This window comes from Ranitomeya variabilis, chromosome 7 (assembly GCF_051348905.1).
Source record: "Ranitomeya variabilis isolate aRanVar5 chromosome 7, aRanVar5.hap1, whole genome shotgun sequence".
NCBI lineage: Eukaryota > Metazoa > Chordata > Amphibia > Anura > Dendrobatidae > Ranitomeya > Ranitomeya variabilis.
In genome coordinates, this window is record NC_135238.1 from 45824523 (window position 1) to 45845553 (window position 21031).

The following is a 21031-nucleotide window of genomic DNA, read 5'->3' on the forward strand; positions in this document are numbered from 1 at the left end:
AAACGTATCCAGCAAGAACTTTTGCTGGATGCGTATTTTCGGCAAAACGACGCATTTGCGACGTATTGCAGTTAACGCTAGTGTGAAACTAGCCTAAAGCGGCTCTGTCCCGCACCTCCCCCCTGCTCTCGCCTTCTGTCCCGGGTTTATTTTGGCTTTCTCTTAAAGGGCACCTGTCACCCCGTTTTTTCCGTATGAGATAAAAATACTGTTAAATAGGGCCTGAGCTGAGCATTACAATAGTGTATTTTGTGGACCCCGATTCCCCACCTATGCTGCCGAAATACGTTACCAAAGTAGTCGTTTTCGCCTGTCAATCAGGCTGGTCTGGTCAGATGGGCGTGGTGTCTTCCCCCAGATCTTGCTTAGTTTTCCGTTGGTGGCGTAGTGGTGTGCGCATGCCCAAGGTCCCGAATCCACTGCACAGGGGAGTGAAAATAGCGCGATGTGCGACATTTCATTGGTGATCGGTGGGGGCGGCCATCTTCCTTTGGCCGCGCGTGCGCAGAAGCGGCGCTCTGCTGGCCGCGGCTTCAGGAAAATGGCCGCAGGATGCCGCGCGTGCCCAGATGGAGATCGCGGCGGCCATTTTCCTGAAGCAGAGATGCGACACCTCGTACACACCCGACTCCGCTCCGTACACCTCGTACACACCCGGCTCCGCTCCGTACACCTCGTACACACCCGGCTCTGCTCCGTACACCTCGTACACACCCGGCTCTGCTCCGTACACCTCATACACACCCGGCTCTGCTCCGTACACCTCATACACACCCGGCTCTGCTCCGTACACCTCATACACACCCGGCTCTGCTCCGTACACCTCATGCACACCCGGCTCTGCTCCGTACACCTCATGCACACCCGGCTCTGCTCCGTACACCTCATACACACCCGGCTCCGCTCCGTACACCTCATACACACCCGGCTCCGTTCCGTACACCTCATACACACACGGCTCCGCTCCGTACACCTCATACACACACGGCTCCGCTCTGTACACCTCATACACACACTGCTCTGCTACATCCACCCAAACCCCTCCTGACCTCACACAAAAGCTTACCCTCCAGCACGATGACAAACAGCACTGCACTACTGTCCTGCACTACACGGAAGCCCTTGATCATGTGACTCCAACTCCTCCCCACCTGTGACCTCATCACAGGTCCTGTGCGCACAGAGCAGTGGCAGCTATAGTAGTGGTGTGCGGCTCTCTGCGGTGGAGGGGCTCTGCTGCGGGTCAAGTGCAGTCCCACCCGTGATCGCGAGTGCACGCGCAGCAGGGCCTGTAAGGAAGAATTATTTAAAGGGCCGGCGGCCCATTTTGTAGCTTAGAGTTCTTAGGAGCCCGCCCAGTCTGCTGGACTGGGTGGGCCCCTAAGCACTGCGGGCCCCGTCGCAATTGCGACCCCTGCGACCGCGGTAGTTACGCCCCTGCATATAACACTGTAAATAGTCCTGTGAATGACTGTGTAAAAATAGTTGCAGAGAAAAAAAAACGGATTGCATACGGATGTCAAACGAATGGTACGATTGAAAAAATCGCATTGAACTCGCATGACAATCACATACTTTTCATCCCTTTTTTTTCGGTCCAGATTACAGACTGTTTTTTTCTAGCAAGTGGAAATGAGCCCTTAGTGACACAATATGAGCAAGTCCTGCACTCTTCACATGGAAGATGGGGAGCCAGTAGTTGATGTGAAGTGTTCACTGAAGAATAGATATAATTTCCACAACACACATCAGAGGATGCAATATGGAAACCAATTATGCTTTATTATTCTAAAACAGTCCAGACCACAGACATAGACATGTAATTAGAGATGTTTGTATAGACATTACTTGTACCTGAAAGCACAAAAAAGTACAGTAAAACCAAAAACACTCTGTTGCGAAAAAAATCACAGTGGACAGCAAATGCTAGTAAAAAGATGGAAAAAAAACAGGGTATTTGGTTGATACGTTTTTTGCAAAAAATGTATATTACGCCGCTCTACCAAACGCCAAGGTATACCCATATCAGAGCAGTCCTAACTAATGTATGTAATCCCTATCTGATGTATTTAAAACCTGGTCATATGTACAATACCTGTATGAGCAGGATTCAGAAAAGGAATGTCCATGTGGACACGCTGGACAGAACGGCTCCTGTGCGCACAGCTCAAAAAAAGAGGGGTGGAGGCCTCTCCAGTCTTGTGGACACAAGAAAGCAATTATGTAATACCAGAACACATGAGCTGCGCGCACAGTGAACAAGCCTGTAGGGACATGTTCACACCACCAAGAGACTTGAAAGCACAAAAAAGTACAGTAAAACCAAAAACACTCTGTTGCGAAAAAAATCAGTGGACAGCAGGTGCTAGTAGAGCGGCTTAATATACATTTTTTGCAAAAAACATATCAACCAAATACCCTGTTTTTTCCATCTTTTTACTAGCACTTGCTGTCCACTTGTTCACTGTGCGCGCAGCTCATGTGTTCTGGTATTACTTGTACCTGAGTCTGCTGACCGCACTGTCTCCGAAATCCACCATAGCCATGACAGTTCGGCCAAGCATTCATCTATTTTCTATGGGCAGAGAGAACAAAGCTGCTCCCATATCATGAATCAGTGCTTGTTACAGGTCATTACCTGCCTGTGTAAATCAACACCTAAAGATAACATGTCAGCTACAAAAATGCGATTTACCTGCAGGTATATTGGTAACCTGTAGGTAAATCATTTTTAAAGCAGGTTAGGCTGTTTTACGGGGAGAGCGGCTACCAGGAGAAATTGAAATATGTTCCCTGCAGCCGCTCACTTAAAGGCATTGAGGTGTTGCTTGAACCTCTGACAGAGAGAGGAGAGAGGTGACTGCTACAGCCCTCTACTTCTGAAGAATAAAATCGAGCGGCTGCAAGGAGAATATAATTTCATCAATGAGCAGTGAGTGATGGTATAGGAAGGTGATTTGGGCTTATTAGCTTTCATTTTGATGAATGAATCCTGATTTGTTTCCTTATCTCATGGCTTTATTATTGCAGAACATCCTCAATTTATACAAAGGGGATGATGTGCTGTCGATGATGATCATTTTTATTCTCATATAAAATATGCACCCAATGACAAATGTTTTATTTGATGTTTGCACTGGCCAATGATTTGAGAATGAACATTAGCACTGTTCTTTGTTGATTCTTTGTGAAATAATCTCATCACGTAATACACTTCAGTCAGTTAATAACAGAACTTTGCTACACATTTTGCAATTTCTATGTAATTTTTTATTTTTACTTAATGTTTTTATATTTAGATAAATATAAGTATTAAGGTTATTTGACTAAAAAAATCACATCAGTTATATTCTTGACAGATGGTCGTACCAGCAGCTCCAAAATCCAAAAAAGCATTGCACAAGACCCATATGAAGAACATGCCAACATCTCAGACATGGATCCTTTTAATGTACAATGTCCTAATTCATCACAGACTGTTAAACTAAATAAAAGTCACAGAAGAAATGTGGAAAATAAAAAAGCTCCCACAAGGAAGAAGCCATTTTCATGTTCAGAATGTGGGAAATGTTTTTCTGCAAAATCAACGCTTGTTACACATGAGAGAATTCACACAGGAGTGAAGCCATTTTCATGTTCGGAATGTGGGAAATGTTTTACAGATAAATCACATCTTGTTACACATGAGAGAATTCACACAGGAGAGAAGCCATTTTCATGCTCAGATTGTGGGAAATGTTTTACTCTAAAATCAACTTTTGTTAAACATGAGAGAATTCACACAGGCGATAAGCCATTTTCATGTAAAGAATGTGGGAAATATTTTAAAGACAAATCAACTCTTGTTACACATGAGAGAAATCACACAGGAGAGAAGCCATTTTCATGTTCAGAATGTGGAAAATGTTTTACAGACAAATCAAATCTTGCTACACATGAGAGAATTCACACAGGAGAGAAACCATTTTCATGTTCAGAGTGTGGGAAATGTTTTACTCAAAAATCAACTCTTGTTACACATGAGAGAATTCACACAGGAGTGAAACCATTTTCATGTTCGGAATGTGGGAAATGCTTTTCAGATAAACCACATCTTGTTATACATGAGAGGGTTCACACAGGAGAGAAACCATTTTCATGTTCAGAATGTGGAAACTATTTTAAAGACAAATCACATCTTGTAAGACATGAGAAAATTCACACAGGAGAGAAGCCATTTTCATGCTCAGAATGTGGAAAATGTTTTACAGATAAATCCTCTCTTGTTACACATGAGAGAATTCACACAGGAGAGAAGTTATTTTCATGTTCGGAATGTGGGAAATGTTTTCCAGATAAATCACAACTTGTTAGACATGAGAAAGTTCACACAAGAAAAAAAACATTTTCATGTTCAGAATGTGGGAAAGATTTTACTCTAAAATCAACTCTTATTGTCCATGAGAGAATTCATACAGGAGAGAAGCCATTTTCATGTTCAGAATGTGGGAAATGTTTTAAAGATAAATCCAATCTTGTTAGACATGAGAGAGTTCACACAGGAGAGAAACTATTTTCATGTTCAGATTGTGGGAAATGTTTTACTCTAAAATCAACTCTTGTCACACATGAGAGAACTCACACAGGAGAGAAGCCATTTTCATGTCCTGAATGTGGGATATTTTTTTTATTTAAGTCTCAACTTGTTAGACATCAGAGAACTCACATTGGGAAGAAGGCATTGTAATTCTTTAGTGATCAAACCTAATTTGTGAAGTCTGAAATATCACTTTTTGCTGTAATAACAATGGAATGTCTCATATCCCAGTTATTCTGAAAATATTTTTTTCCTTATGTGGTGCTTTATTTTGGTAATAACTAAAAATATGCAGTTTTCCAGCTTTGAATACCTGTAAATCGTATAGTTATACTACATAAAAAAACTTACCAAAACATTTGCCTTAATTTTTGACAGAGCCGTAGAAGACTTAAGAGACCACAGCAAAATTTTCAGTTTGTCTGATTTTTCTCTTTATAGGTATATTTTTGAGTAAAATGTAAATTGTTCTTTTACTCTGTAAACTACTGACAACATGTCTCCGAAGTTCCAAGCAATAAATTTTGTAGTTATTTTCTGAAAATGAGAAATGGCCAAAATAACAAAAAAAATGCATTGCTTGTAAATCTCAACTAATGCAAAAAAACAAGTTCATAATAATTTAGAAACAACAACACTAATGTTGTAACTCAGAAAGAGTTCAAAAATCAATATGTTGTAGAATAACCATGATTTTTAATCACAGCTTTCATGTGTCTTGGCATGCTTTCCACCAGTCTTTCACACTGCTTCTGGTGCAAAAATGTAATCAGTTCTTCTTTGTTTGATGGCTTTTGACTATCCATCTTCCTCTTGATTACATTCCAGAGGTTTTCAATGGGGTTCAGGTCTGGAGATTGGGCTGGCCATGACAGGGATTTGATGTGGTGGTCCTTCATCCACACCTTGTTTGACCTAGCTGTGTGGCATGGCACATGGTCCTGCTGGAAAAAGCAGTCCTCAGAGTTGGGGGAACATTGCCTGAGCAGAAGTAATCAAATGTTTTTACAGGATAACCTTGTATACGGCTTGATTCATACATCCTTTGCAAAGATTAACCTGCCCAATTCCAGCCATGCAGAAGCATCCCCAGATCAACACCTGGTCATCTAATGTTTAGACGGAGACCTGGAGAGGTATACAAGCCACAGTGTCTTGCACCCTCTGTGAAATTTGGTGGAGGATCGGTGGTGATCTGATTTTTTTTTTTAACCCTTTCACCCACATGCCTGTTTTCACCTTTGTGACCAGAACAATTATTTTCAGTTCTGTCCAGTGTCACTTTGAGGTAATAACCCTGGAATGCTTCAATGGATCCCACTGATCCTGAGACATACTGACATACAGTGGGGAACATACATATTTGATACACTGATGATTTTCAAGTTTTCCCACCTACAAAGAATGGAGAGGTCTGTAATTATCGTAGGTACACTTCAACTGTGAGAGACAGATTCTAAAAAAAAAACAAAAAAAAACAGAAAATCACATTTTATGATTTTTAAATAATTAACTTACATTTTATTGCATAAAATACGTATTTGATCACCTACCAACCATCTTGTCTCTCACAGACCTGTTCACTTTTCTTTAAGATTCCCTCCTACTCTGCACTCATTACCTTATTATTGTGTAATTGTGAAGTGCAGCGGAATATGTTGGCGCCATATAAATAAATATTATTATTCCTAGCTGTATTAATTGCACAGACCTCTCCATTCTTTGTAGGTGGGGAAAACTTTCAAAATCTGCAGTGTATCAATAAAGTATTTTCCCCACTGTATTGTACTTCATGATAGAGGTATACTTTCTTCAATATGACTTGCGTTTATTTGTGAAAAAATTGGAAAAAATGTAGAACATTTTTCAATTTTCTAACTATTATTTTTTTAAATTCCCTAAAAACAGAGAGACATGTTAAACCAAATAGATAAAACAATAATATTTCCCCCATGTCTACTTTACACCAGCGCAATTTTTGAAACATAATTTTTTTTGTTAGGAAGTCAGAAGGGTTCAAATTTGACCGGCGATTTCTCATTTTTACAATAAAATTTTTTTTTTATGGACCACATCACATTTGAAGTGACCTTGATGAGTCTATATGACAGAAACTACTCAAAAGTGACACCATTCTAAAAGCTGCACCCCTCAATGTGCTCAAAACCACATTCAAGTAGTTTATTAACCTTTAAGGAGCTACACAAGATTAATGGAATGTGGAAGAAAAAAAATGAACATTTAACTTTTTTTTCACAAAAATGTTACTTTATACCCAAATTTTATTTTCACAAGGGTAAAAGAGAAATAATGCACTCCAAAATGTGTTGTGCAATTTTTCCTGATCACGCCTATACCCCATATGTGATTGAATACTACTGTCATGGCAGGGATCACAAGGGAAGGAGCGCTATTTGCCTTTTTGAATGCAAAATTTGCTGGAATCATTAGCGGACGCCACGTCGCATTTGAAGAGCACCTGATGTGCCTAAACAGTGGAAACACCCACGATTGACCGCATTTTGGAAACTAGGCCCCTTAAGGAACTTTATCTAGATTTGTAGTGAGCATCTTGAACCCCCAGGTGCTTCACAGACGTTTATAACGTAAATCTGTGAAAACAAAAAATCACATTTTAAATGCAAAAATATAATTTAGTCCCAAAATTTTTATTTTCATAAGGGTAACCGTAGAAATTGTACAACAAATTATTAGGTCCATTTTCTTCTGAGTACGTTGATACCCAATATGTGGATGACTACTACTATATGGGTGCAGAGCAGGGCTCGGAAGGGAAGGAACACCGTTTGACTTTTTGAATGCAAACATGGCTGGAATAGAGAGCGGATGCCATGTTGTGTTTGGCGTGCCCCTAATTTGCCTAAACAGTGGAAAGCCCCCAAAAGTGACCCCATTTTTTAAACTAGACCCCTCAAGGGACTTATCTAGATGTGTCATGAGCACCTTAAACCCCCAGATGCTTTACTGAAGTTTATAACATAGAGCTGTAAAAATACAAAATCACATTTTACCCACAACTTTGTAGTTTTAGCCCAAAATTATTTATTTTGACAAGGTTAACAGGAGAAAATGGACCCAAAAATGTGCTGTGTAATTTCTCCTGAGTATGCCGATACCCCATGTGTGGGGAAATACTACTATTTGGGTGCACGGCAAGGCTTGGAAAGGAAGAAGTTTGTTTCGGAATGCAGACTTTGATGGACTGTCTGTGGGCATCATGTCGCGTTTGGAGAGCCCCTTATGTGCCTAAACAGTGAAAATTCCCCATAAGTGATGCCATTTTGGAAACTACAGCCCCTCAAGGATTTAATACAGGGGTATAGTGAGCATTTTGAACCCAAAGGAAGTACACAGAATTTGATAACATTAGGCAAATGGTGATCACCAGATACTGACTGGTTTTCTGACTCCACCCCACCTGACCCTCCCAAACAGTGTAAAACTGCATATTTTACAGTGACCACTTATTGTGTCCAGCCTACAGCACCTGTGCAGTTATCATGTGTCTAATCAGCATCTCGATATGACACACCAGTGAGGTGGATCGATTATTTAAGCAAAGGAGAAGAGCTCACTAACACAGATTTAGACAACTTTGTGGACAATAATTAAGAGAAAAAGTTATTTTGTGTACAAAGAAAAAGGCTATGTGCACTCGTTGCAGATTTGCCTGTGGATTTTTCTGCACAAAATCCCCAGCTCTTGGCAGAAAACGCAGACGCGGTTTTGATGCGTTTTTGGCGTGGTTTTTGGATGCGTTTTTGAAAGCTAAATAAAGATGTATTATTGAACAAAAAAAAAAAAGATTTGTGATGTCATGTCTTGTCCAACCTCCTCTTTTACATTTGTCCAACCCACACTCCATTACACTCATAGATAGACAGATAGATAGACAGACAGATGGAATGCGATTGATGTAGATATATGGATAGTTAGGCTACTTTCACACATCAGGTTTTTGCCATCAGGCATAATCTGGTAAGTTTTGAAAAAAACGGATCCGTTTTTTTTTCGCCGGATCTGTTTTTTTTTCTCATAGAGTTGTATTAGCGCTGAATTGCGCCTGATGGCCACACATTTCATCCGTTTTTTGCCCGATCCGTCAAAAGAAACTGTTTCCGGCGGACGGAGAAAATGTACAGAGGAAAGTTTTTTCTGTCCGGCGAAAAAACGTGCAGCGACGGATCCGGCGAAAAACGTATGAAACTGAGATGTGAAATGATGAATCCGGCCTCCGAATGCGGTTTCTCATGCATTTTTTCCATTGAAATCATGCACATTTTCCATTCTCTCTCTCGCTCTCTCTAAAAAAAACAAACGGATCAGTTGCATCAGTTTTTCACTATTTGCAACGGATCCGTTTTTTTCAAAAATTCGCCCGATCCTGCCTGCCGGAAACAAACTGTGTGAAAGTAGCCTAACTATCCATATATCAATCTACATCTATCCATCAGGCAGGATCCGGCGAATTTTTGAAAAAACGGATCCGTTGCAAATAGTGAAAAACTGATGCAACTGATCCATTTTTTTTTTTTAGAGAGAGAACGTAAAATGCATGATTTCAATGGAAAAATGCATGAAAAACCGGATTCGTAGGCTGGATTCATCATTTCACATCTCAGTTTCATACGCTTTTCGCTGGGCGTTTTTTCGCCGGACAGAAAAAACAATTTTCTGTATGTTTTCTCCGTCCGCTGGAAACAGCTGTTCTGACGGATCCGGCAAAAAACGGATGAAATGTGTGGCCATCAGGTGCAATCCGGCGCTAATATAACTATGAGAAAAAAACCTCGGATCCATTTTTCAAAACTCGACGGATTATGCCTGACGGCAAAAACCTGATGTGTGGAAGTAGCCAGATAGATATATGGATAGATATATCTATCTATCTATAAATATATCTATAGATCGATATAGCCATAGTTATCCATCTATAGATATATCCATAGTTATCCATGTATAGATATATAGATTTATCTATGGATATATCTATAGTTATATCCATAGATATATAATAGCGAGGCCTATGTTTCTTACTGAACGTTTAATTTAAAAAAAAAAAAAAATGGCGTGGGCTCCCACGCAATTTTCGGTGCCAGAGGGGGAAAGTCGATGGCCGGGGGCCAATATTTGTAGCCTGGGAAGGGGGGTAATACCCATGGCCCCCTCCCAGGCTATGAATATCAGCCCGCAGCTGTCTGCGTAGCCTTTACTGGCTATTAAAATAGGGGGACCCCCGCAAAAATGTCAAGGGGTTCCCCTATATTTTATAGCCAGAGAGGCTACGCAGACAGCTGCGGGCTGATATTCATAGCCTAGAGAGGGGCCATGGATATTGCCACCCCAGAAATGGCCCTTCTGTGAGATATGCCAATTCCGGCACTTAGCCCCTCTCTTCCCACTCCCGAGTAGCAGTGGGCCAAAAACCAAACCACAAAACAGGATATAGTGGAATCCTAGAAAACTCAGAACACCTAAACACAAGGATCCCTAAAATATAACTTTTATTTAACAACAGTTAAAAAATCCTCTTAACATAAACTATCAAAAATAATAACACAACAAGTTATGTACCTGTTAGGTCCTAGGGCATCACTACACTTGAACCTACCTAGCAGTGGGGGTAGGCACCCTAAGTTACTGCGGTAGGTGCCCCCACTCGACGTAGACTTACCCTCAAACGTCCCTAAGAATCCCTATATAGGGAAACCTGAAACAATCCTAAAAAATCCCTATGGGAAAATACTACCTAGCAGTGGGGGTAGGCGCTCTACTGTGAAGCGGTATGCGCCCCCACTCAACGTCGACTGGCCCTAGGGTCCCTATAAAGTCCCTAAATAGGGATAGAAAGATAAGAAAATGTACCAACAACACCCCTACACCCAAAATGAAATAAAAATAAATAATAAAAAATGACAAAAAAGAAAAATCAAAAACTATTGAGAATTCTCTCATCTATTAATTAGATGCACAAAAATATTCATATATCGGGCATCTGTAAATAAAACAGAGTATGCCCCAACAGAACTAAAGCAGGTAGGTGAACAAGATGTAATAGTATCAGTATTGTCCAAAAAATGAAGCGTATATCCAGCTTCCTTGGTGGTAAAACAGATACGTGTAGGATGCCATAATGAAAATAAAGTATTCACAAAAAAGATAATAATGTTAACTCCTAAAATCCAAGGAAATATAGCCTGGATAAGAACAGCGCCTATTCAATATTAATAATAACAAGCTGGTGCTCATTCAATAACAACAAGCGGGTGTTCAGAATATGCAAATAAATCAGCAGATTATATCTATATTGTTTTCAGTGTGCACTACAATATAGAATGTCCGTAAAAAAGATACTCAGGACATATAAACAAAGCAATAAATCATGTCATTGCCAATTAAAGTGCACAGTGCAATATAATCTGTCAGAACAAGACCCACAAGCCTGGAGGACCCCCAGAGAGGCAATGTTCCATATAAAGGGACCCAATCATCCCAATTAATGCAAGGATAATGCCAGAACATTAATACTCATCTGTAGGCTTGTAATGAACTTGTAGCACTGCTAGATAGAAGAGTCACATCAGGCGCTAGACAGCAGTCTCCCCAAACAATGCCCAACGCGTTTCTCCCCCATACATGTGGTGGGGGTTCATCAGGGGTAATGTAGCCGCAACAAAAGAAAAAGCTTTTTCTACACCATCATCATCTACCTTACTGGGAAGCCCTGGGGACATACTTCACCTGTGGGAAGGTATTCCATCTAGCTGCCATAACATCACCCCAGCGGACCCCTAAGCAGCGTCGGTCACCCTGACCGGACACCACAGGTGGCGTCACGAATAGGGTTGAGCGAAACGGATCGGTCATTTTCATAAGTCGCCGACTTTTGGCAAAGTCGGCGTCTCATGAAACCCGACCTGATCCCTGTGCGGGGTCGGCCACGCGGTACGCGAACTTGGCGCCAAAGTCGCGTTTCGTATAACGTGTTTAGCGCCATTATTGCAGCCAATGAAGGAGCGGCAGAGTGATGACATAGGTGTCAGGGGGCGTGCACAACTAATCGCCATTTTTTCGCTTGTGTGTTGCAGCGATTTGCAAAGTGTAAAACCAGGCGAGGGGTTGAGGGAGGGAGGGGGAGAGAGAGAGAGAGAGAGAAAAAAATAAAAATAAATAAAAAAAAATGTCTTCATTGGGTTTCGTGTTTCGGCCGATCCCTGATTTTTCACGGTGGTCGGCCGATTTCACTCGGCTCGACTTTTAAGACAGTCGGGTTTCGCGAAACCCGACTCGACCCTAAAAAAATAAAGGTCGCTCAACCCTAGTCACGAACACTTGACAAACTACACCTTTAATTGGGCGCCCCTTAGCAGGGCCACGGACCGGGTCGGGCCACTGTGACATCCCCAGAACCGAGACAGAGGGACCCGATACCGAGTACCCCACTAGCCTGCGCCTGGGGGCGATCCATAAGCGCATGAAGTGGAGCAGACTATAGGGAGTCAACATAATCTGGGATGTACCAGCAGGAGGCAGATTCCCAATTCAACATCCGCCTTTGAAAATAAAGCACCCTGACCCGCCTGCTGAACCAGTCTTACTGCCTCATCATGTTAAATGTAAGAAAGACTTGACAAGGATTCATCAATATCATCATTTACAGATACCCCTTTAGGAGATGACAAATAGCGGATCAAATAAAATTTTCCAATCTCCGTTTTGAGGACCAATCCTAGTGTCGAGACCCTCAAATTATCTATTGGTGATAAGGAAAAGGGGTCAGACATTCTACCCATGGTAACCTCTTTAATAAGTTTTCCTAAACTAATTCCATATGATCATCCACTGAAAAAGATTCTTAGGCCCCTTTCACATTGCATTCTTGCAGAATTTCAGGGGTCCCTTGGGGTCTCCATCCGAACCCCTGCAAAACAGGATTTGGACATAGGCGCTGACGGGGCCATAGACTATAATGGTGTGATAGAGTCAACTTGGCTCTGATGTGCATCATTTTCAGACTTATACGCCTACTGGAGGCGACACTCGGATGCAATCTACTACGACAGAATGTCTGAATGAATTCGCAAAGGAGAATGTGTGAATGGGTGACGGAAAATCTAATGTGCCAGATGACTCCATGAATCCATTGTTTGATGCATACTGTATCTTAGTGTTTAACATGGGTATGAGATGTCAGTGGCTGGGTGCAGTTGTCCTACACTGAAAGGTTGAACAGTAAGGCTATGTACACACGTCCGGAATTGCCGCGGAAATTTCCGCAGCAATTCCGGAAGTCCTTGCCGCGGGTAAAACTCATACTGAATTGGCATGCATTTTCCCTGTAAACGCTAGCATTTTGCAAGCGTAATTAGCTTGCAGAATGCTAGTGTTTTCCAAGCGTTCTGTAGCATCGCTTGGAAAACTGATTGACAGGTTGGTCACACTCGTCAAACATAGTGTTTGACAAGTGTGACCAACTTTTTACTATTGATGCATGCCCATGCAGCATCAATAGTAAAAGATAGAATATTAAAAATAATCCCCCCCCCAAAAAAAAAATCATGATATTCTCACCTTACAGCAGCCCCCTCACGATGCTCCTGTTCCCAGTAATGCCTGGCGGCAATGACCCCAGATGACGTAGCATCATGCGAGACCACTACGTCATCACAGGTCATTGTCGCAAACATCACTGGGAACGGGAGTATCGCGAGGAGCGGGAAGGCTGTGAGGACGCCGGAAGGTGAGAATATCATGATTTTTTATTTTAATTCTTTTTTTTTTACAGGTATATTGTTCGCAGGGCCTGGAGGAGAGTCTCCTCCCTCCACCCTGGGTACCAACCGCACATGATCCGCTTACTTACCGCATGCTGGGCATAGCCCCATGCGGGAAGTAAGTGGATCAATGCATTCCTATGTGTGCAGAATCCCCGTGATGCCGCACAAAGAATGAACATGCTTTTTTTTTCCGGAATGCGATTCCACCGCGGAAAAAAACTCAGCATGTGCACAAAAAGTGTGGATTGCATTCTAATAATAGGATGCTTAATGTAAGCGGTTCTTTTAACGGTTTTATCGTGTCTTTATAGCAGAGCTGAAAAAACGGGAAAAATCCTGAACGTGTGCACACAGCCTCACCGATAACCATTCACACCTTCTTCTAGTAAGGCTGTGTGCACACGGTGCAGTTTTGCAGCATTTTTTCTGCATGGAATCGGCCCAAAAATGGTAGGGATTCCTTATACCAGCAAAGTCAATGAGAATCCTGAAGTGCTATGCACATGATTTATATTTTTCCTTTCAGGATTTGTGCTGCTTTTAAATCCGATTGATTGATATCAGTACCCTGGTAAACAACTATAGGAATATATTTGTCTCTGGTGCCAATGTGGCGCCCCAGGGCCTTGGTCGTCACAGTAATGTCACTTTCCTCACGGGGAGAGTGATGTTACATTTGGAGGCAATGAAAGAGATCTCTATTTCAGGTAACACAATGCATGCAAAATATTCACACTCCAGACCAGAAGGGGGAACTCTAAGGCCGGCGTCACACTGGCGAGTTTTACGGACGTAAGAGCGCAGAAACTACGTCCGTAAAACTCGCATAACATACGGCACAATTATTCTCAATGGGGCTGCTCCTATTAGCCGTATATTACGGTTCAGTATTATACGGCTTTCTACGGCCATACAAAATCGCAGCATGCTGCGTTTGTCAGCGTACTGCGCAAAAAAATCGCCAATGAAAGTCTATGGGGGCGTGAAAAATACGGATTCCACACGGACCAGCAGTGTGACCTGCGAGAAATACGCAGCGGTGTTAGTGAAAAGTCGGTAATTCAATTGCCGGCTTTTCATTTCTCCTGCACAAACCCGACAGGATATGAGACATGGTTTACATACAGTAAACCATCTCATATCCCCCTTTTTTTTGCATATTCCACATTACTAATGTTAGTAGTGTGTATGTGCAAAATGTCAGCGCTGTAGCTGCTGAAATAAAGGGTTAAATGGCGGAAAAAATTGGCGTTGGCTCCCGCGCAATTTTCTCCGCCAGAATGGTAAAGCCAGTGACTGAGGGCAGATATTAATAGCCAGGAGAGGGTCCATGGTTATTGGCCCCCCTGGCTACAAACATCTGCCCCCAGCCACCCCAGAAAAGGCACATCTGGAAGATGCGCCTATTCTGGCACTTGGCCACTCTCTTCCCACTCCCTGTAGCGGTGGGATATGGGGTAATGAAGGGTTAATGCCACCTTGCTATTGGAAGGTGACATTAAGCCAGATTAATAATGGAGAGGCGTCAATTATGTCACCTATCCATTATTAATCCAATTGTAGGAAAGGGTTAAAAAACACACACACACATGATTTAAAAGTATTTTAATGAAAAAAACACAGCGGTTGTTGTAATAATTTATTGTACTCTCAGTCCATCAGGAACACCCTCGCTTGGAAAAATAATAAACGCACAAGATACATACCTTCTGCTGTCAGATCAGGTCCCACGAAGTAATCCATCTGAAGGGGTTAACTAATATTACAGGCAGAGCTGCGATAATCCACTCGCTCTGCCTGTAATCCCCGGGTGCTGAAAGGAAAGCAGTGATCTATACTTACATTCAGTTGCGGTGATGCGCCCCTGCTGGATGTTCTCATGAACTGCAGCCTGGGAACTTTTTCCCACGCTACAGGTCATATGAGGACATCCACCAGGGGGCGCATCACCGCGACTGAAGGTAACTATAGGTCATTGACCTACATTTCCTTCAGTCGCGGTGATGCGCCCCCTGGTGGATGTCCTCATATGACCTGGAGCGTGGGAAAAAGTTCCCAGGCTGCAGTTCATGAGAACATCCAGCAGGGGCGCATCACCGCAACTGAATGTAAGTATAGATCACTGCTTTCCTTTCAGCACCCGGGGATTACAGGCAGAGCGAGTGGATTATCGCAGCTCTGCCTGTAATATTAGTTAACCCCTTCAGATGGATTACTTCGTGGGACCTGATCTGACAGCAGAAGGTATGTATCTTGTGCGTTTATTATTTTTCCAAGCGAGGGTGTTCCTGATGGACTGAGAGTACAATAAATTATTACAACAACCGCTGTGTTTTTTTCATTAAAATACTTTTAAATCATGTGTGTGTGTTTTTTTTAACCCTTTCCTACAATTGGATTAATAATGGATAGGTGTCATAATTGACGCCTCTCCTTTATTAATCTGGCTTAATGTCACCTTTCAATAGCAAGGTGGCATTAACCCTTCATTACCCCATATCCCACCGCTACAGGGAGTGGGAAGAGAGTGGCCAAGTGCCAGAATAGGCGCATCTTCCAGATGTGCCTTTTCTGGGGTGGCTGGGGGCAGATGTTTTTAGCCACGGGGGGGGCCAATAACCAAGGACCCTCTCCTGGCTATTAATATCTGCCGTCAGTCACTGGCTTTACCATTCTGGCGGAGAAAATTGCGCGGGAGCCCACGCCAATTTTTTCCGCCATTTAACCCTTTATTTCAGCAGCTACAGCGCTGAAATTTTGCACATACACACTACTAACATTAGTAGTGTGGAATATGCAAAAAAAATGGGGATATGAGATGGTTTACTGTATGTAAACCATGTCTCATATCCTGTCGGGTTTGTGCAGGAGAAATGAGAAGCCGGCAATTGAATTACCGGCTTTTAACACATATCGCGCTGAATGAAATCTAAATACAGAATATATATATATGTGTCTCAATGACATATATATATATATACTGTATATATGTTTTCCCGAACATTTGAGCACATAAATCCATTAGATGTCGGTTTTGCAAGCCTGCGCGAAAATCTCGCAGTACGGATGCCATACGGATTACATACGGAGGATGCCATGCGCAAAATACGCTGACACACCCTGACTACGGATCACTATTTTGGGAACATTTCACCGTATTTCGGCCGTATTACGGCCGTAAAATACGGACCGTATTGTCTTACGCCGAGTGTGACGCCGGCCTAAGCCTGTTTAAGGTGAACTTCCCTATAAGACATCCTGATCTGGAGGGAAAGGAGTCAGTTCCTGTCAGGCCGGTTTCACACGTCAGTGGCTCCGGTACGTGAGGTGACAGTTTCCTCCCGTACCGGAGACACTGACACACGTAGACCCATAAAAATCAATGCATCTGTTCAGATGTCATTGATTTTGTGCGGACCGTGTGCGGACCGTGTCTCCGTGTGCCAAACACGGAGACATGTCAGTGTTCGTGGGAGCGCACGGATTACACGGACCCAATAGAGTCAATGGGTCCGTGTAAAACACGCACCTCACACGGACATTCTCCGTCTGGGGTCCGTGTGGCGTGCCGGAGACAGCGCTACAGTAAGCGCTGTCCCCCCCCACATGGTGCTGAAGCCGCCATTCATATGTTCCCTGTAGCAGCGTTTGCTATAGAGAAAATATGAATGATAGTGTTTAAAATAAAGATCCATGTGTCCGCCGCCCCCCCACCCCCTGTGCGCCCCCCCCCCCGCTGGTCAGAAAATACTTATCCGGGTCCCCCGTCGGCAGTCGCTCCTTCCTGGTCTGGCCGCGCCTCCTACTGTATGCGGCCGATTACACTCATGAATATGTGGCTCCACCTCCAATAGGGGCGGAGCCGCCTATTCATGAGTGTAAATGAGCGGCCCCACGTGACCGCATACAGTAAGCCGCGGCCAGACCAGGAAGGAGCGACTGCCGACGGGGGATCCGGGTGAGTATTTTCTGACCAGCGGGGGGGGCGCACAGGGGGTGGGGGGGGCGGCGGACACATGGATCTTTATTTTAAACACTATTCTTCATATTTTCCCTGCAGCAAACGTTGCTGCAGGGATGATATGAATCGCAGCTTCAGCACCATGCAGAGTGGGTACCACACGCTCCGTGTGGTACCCACTCGCCATACGGGCGGCACACGTGTGCCGCACGTATGGCCTCCGTGAGTTCCCAGGCACACGGACACGGATAACTCCGGTACCGATTTATTCCGGTACCGGAATTATCTGGACGTGTGGGACAGCCCTCAGAGAGATAGCGGGAAAGGAAGGAGAGGAGCCCTGTAGCCTGAAGTGCTGCAGCTCCTGGGAAGAGACACATAGAAAGCAGAATATATTGCAGTGAGCGTGCAGGAAAGCAAAGCACAGGAGAAGATACCAGAGGGGGACCAGCCAGGAGCAGGCTGCCTCCTTCTGAGGGGCAGAACACCGGTAGCTGGAATACCGAGGTTGTAAGGACCTCTACGCCTTACTTCAGAGACCAGCAGGACAGCTAATTGCACGTTACCTGTCCGCACCTACACCCAGGAGGCACGGTGACACCCCAAAGAGCCGGGTCATCTAAGAGATTCTATAAACAGGCTCCAGCCACCAGTCATATGGGTATTGTCCTATTCGACTATGGGGGACAGAGAGAGAGATATAACGTCTGTGAGGACCGTATTCGAGCTTAAGCAGTAAGGGACTACACCACTACAGCGCAAAAGAAGGCTTCTGATTTCCACCTGGATAAGGGGATGCTGGACTTGCCTCCAAACCGACCGGATTCTGCCTGCCCTGTGATCTGGTGCTCTGGACTGTGGCTGCTGAAACCAACAGTAAACAAGGTAAAGAGACTGCAACCCTGTGTCTTCGTTCTTCACTGCACCTTTCACCATTCCATCATCCATGCTGGGAAGCCCCGGGAACATACTTCACCTGTGGGAAGGTATACCATCTTGCTGCCATAACCTCACCCCAGCGGACCCCTTTAAAGCATTGTCGGTCACCCTGACCGAATACCACAGGTGGCGTCACAAACACAAACTTTATCCCTTTAAAGACCTTTCCCTTTTACATGGACATCCCAGGGCCACAGACCGGGTCGCCGCCGTGACATCCCCCTGTGAATACCGGACCCGGTACTGAGTACCCCTTGCCCTGATGGGGTGCTCCACCAACTTTTGTATAATTCTAATCTTCTTTCTGCACTTTGGTCTATCTCTATGTATAGTCCCTCTCTCGGCACAATACTTATATTTATTTATTTCTATTCTCTTATTTGATTTTTCTTCTATTGCTTTATTGTGGCTACAGTTATTTCTTGTGTTGTTTATTTCTGTATTATAATACACTTATTGTAATATCTTTTTGTAGTTCTGAGGAAGGACTTTGGGCTGAAACGTCAAAAATATTTCCTTGCACCACAATGGACACTATGTGAAATAAATCTATTTGCATCATATTCCGGAGTGCCAAATTCTTTTACTAAATTTATTGGAGTGGATTCCTATTTGTGCACCCTGAACACGTAGAGGGTGCCGCGTAGCCTTCTCTATAAACCTAGGGCTTGGTGTGAGCGACAGTTGTGGACACCAACCCCTAATCTCATTACCCCAATGCCACTGCACCAGGGTATCTGGAAGAGCCTGGGCTAAGTGCTGGAACTGGGGCTTCACATGAAATGCTATTTCTGAGGGAGCTGAGGGCTGGATTTCACTTCACTATTCATGTTCTGGGGGGAAGAGGGTTTTCTCACTACTGGACAAGTGGTGGGGACATAATGCTCCGCCAGTGTGGGAGGCAGAAAATACATAGACAACCCACCCCAGACAACTAATTATACTAGAAAGTCGAGTTAACAAACATGGACTCTGTGTGGTCGGTTGCTATGGGCAACGAACAGGTTACATTTGAGATTTGGTGTTTTTGGTTCAGGTTTACAACTTTCCCAATTAATATAAATGCAATTGAAGATTTTGGAAAATGAAATAAAGGAAAAAGTTGTGGGAAGAAGAAGAGTCAAGAGAAACAGGGGCCAGTGTCTGGCGGTCACGTGACGTTGCTACACGTCTCTCAGCGGCCGCCTGGTGCAGGCTCCTCTGTTTCCGGTCGGAATGTCCTGAGCGGCGCACACGGGCGGATACGGAAGCTGTCGTGTGACTGCCAGTCGGTCTGCGGGAAAGGAGCAGTTCGCTGCCGGCAGATCTTTCTCTGTCCTGTGTGAAGCGGACCAGCAGCCATTACCAAGCCGGGGCTGCAGCTCTTCGCCCGGCGCTGGGCCACAGCCAGTGATCATCTGGGGTTTCCCGGAGCCTTTGAGCAGCTGATTAGGTTCATGTGGTGAGTATGCTGGGACTTGTAGTGGTGGTTGCTGTGGTAACGTGCCTGCGGAGCTCAGCGCATACTTCAGCTGACCATTGCTGTTTATTACTGATTCTGGTGTCTGTAGTGTTCTAGGGCTGTGGGACTACAAATCCCACAATGCACTTGTGATGACTGGTTGCAGGGCTCTTCCATGTCCTTTAATTGAAGGGGCTGTAACAATTCCTTCACTGCAGGCTGTAGCTGGGCTGTTCTATACCCATGTAATGGAGAGTGGCCACATAACCCCAGTGCCGGACTGGGCAGTGCCCCCCAATCCTGCAGTCAGACCCCCATAACAGATACTGATGGTGACTAAATCTATATGACAATAAAAAGCTGAATATAAAACAGTCCCTGAACCTAGAGGGTAGAATGGGGATGGAGGTTGTGTGCCCCCACCCTGATCCTGCTTGGGGGTCCCACAAGTGCTGTTACAATCATTGCCTGGATAGAGGCACAATTTACAGGGGGTGCAGATTATCCATCACCCCGTAGTACAAAATGCCGCCTTTAACCCCTTCACCCCCAAGGGTGGTTTGCACGTTAATGACCGGGCCAATTTTTACAATTCTGACTACTGTCCATTTATGAGGTTATAACTCTGGAACGCTTCAATGGAAATTGGCGATTCTGACATTGTTTTCTCGTGACATATTGTACTTCATGATAGTGGTAAAATTTCTTTGATATAACCTGCGTTTATTTGTGAAATAAATGGAAATTTGGTGAAAATTTCGCAATTTTCCAACTTTGAATTTTTATGCCCTTAAATCACAGAGATATGTCACACAAAATACTTAATAAGTAACATTCCCCACATGTCTACTTTACATCAGCACAATTTTGGAACTAAAATTTTTTTTCTTAGGGAGTTATAAGGGTTAAAAGTTGACCAGCAATTTCTCATTTATACAACACCATTTTTTTTAGGGACCACATCACATTTGAAGTCATTTTTAGGGGTCTATATGATAGAAAATTAACCAAATGTGACACCATTCTAAAAACTGCACCCCTCAAGGTGCTCAAAACCACATTCAAAAAGTTTATTAACCCTTCAGGTGTTTCACAGGAATTTTTGGAATGTTTAAATAAAAATGAACATTTAACTTTTTTTCACAAAAAATTTACTTCAGCTCCAATTTGTTTTATTTTACCAAGGGTAACAGGAGAAAATGGACCCCAAAAGTTGTTGTACAATTTGTCCTGAGTACGCTGATACCCCATATGTGGGTGTAAACCATTGTTTGGGCGCATGGCAGAGCTCGGAAGCGAAGGAGCCCCATTTGACT

At 43.6% G+C, this 21031-nt stretch overlaps 1 protein-coding gene across 1 annotated transcript in view; it reads left to right on the top strand.

Annotated features, from left to right (window-relative positions):
* Positions 1–21031, top strand: part of LOC143785848 (uncharacterized) — a 73097-nt gene that overhangs the window by 22646 nt on the left and 29420 nt on the right. The window contains 1 exon segment of the mRNA XM_077274988.1: positions 3360–4705. Within this exon segment, the coding sequence (XP_077131103.1) occupies positions 3360–4705 (1346 nt within the window).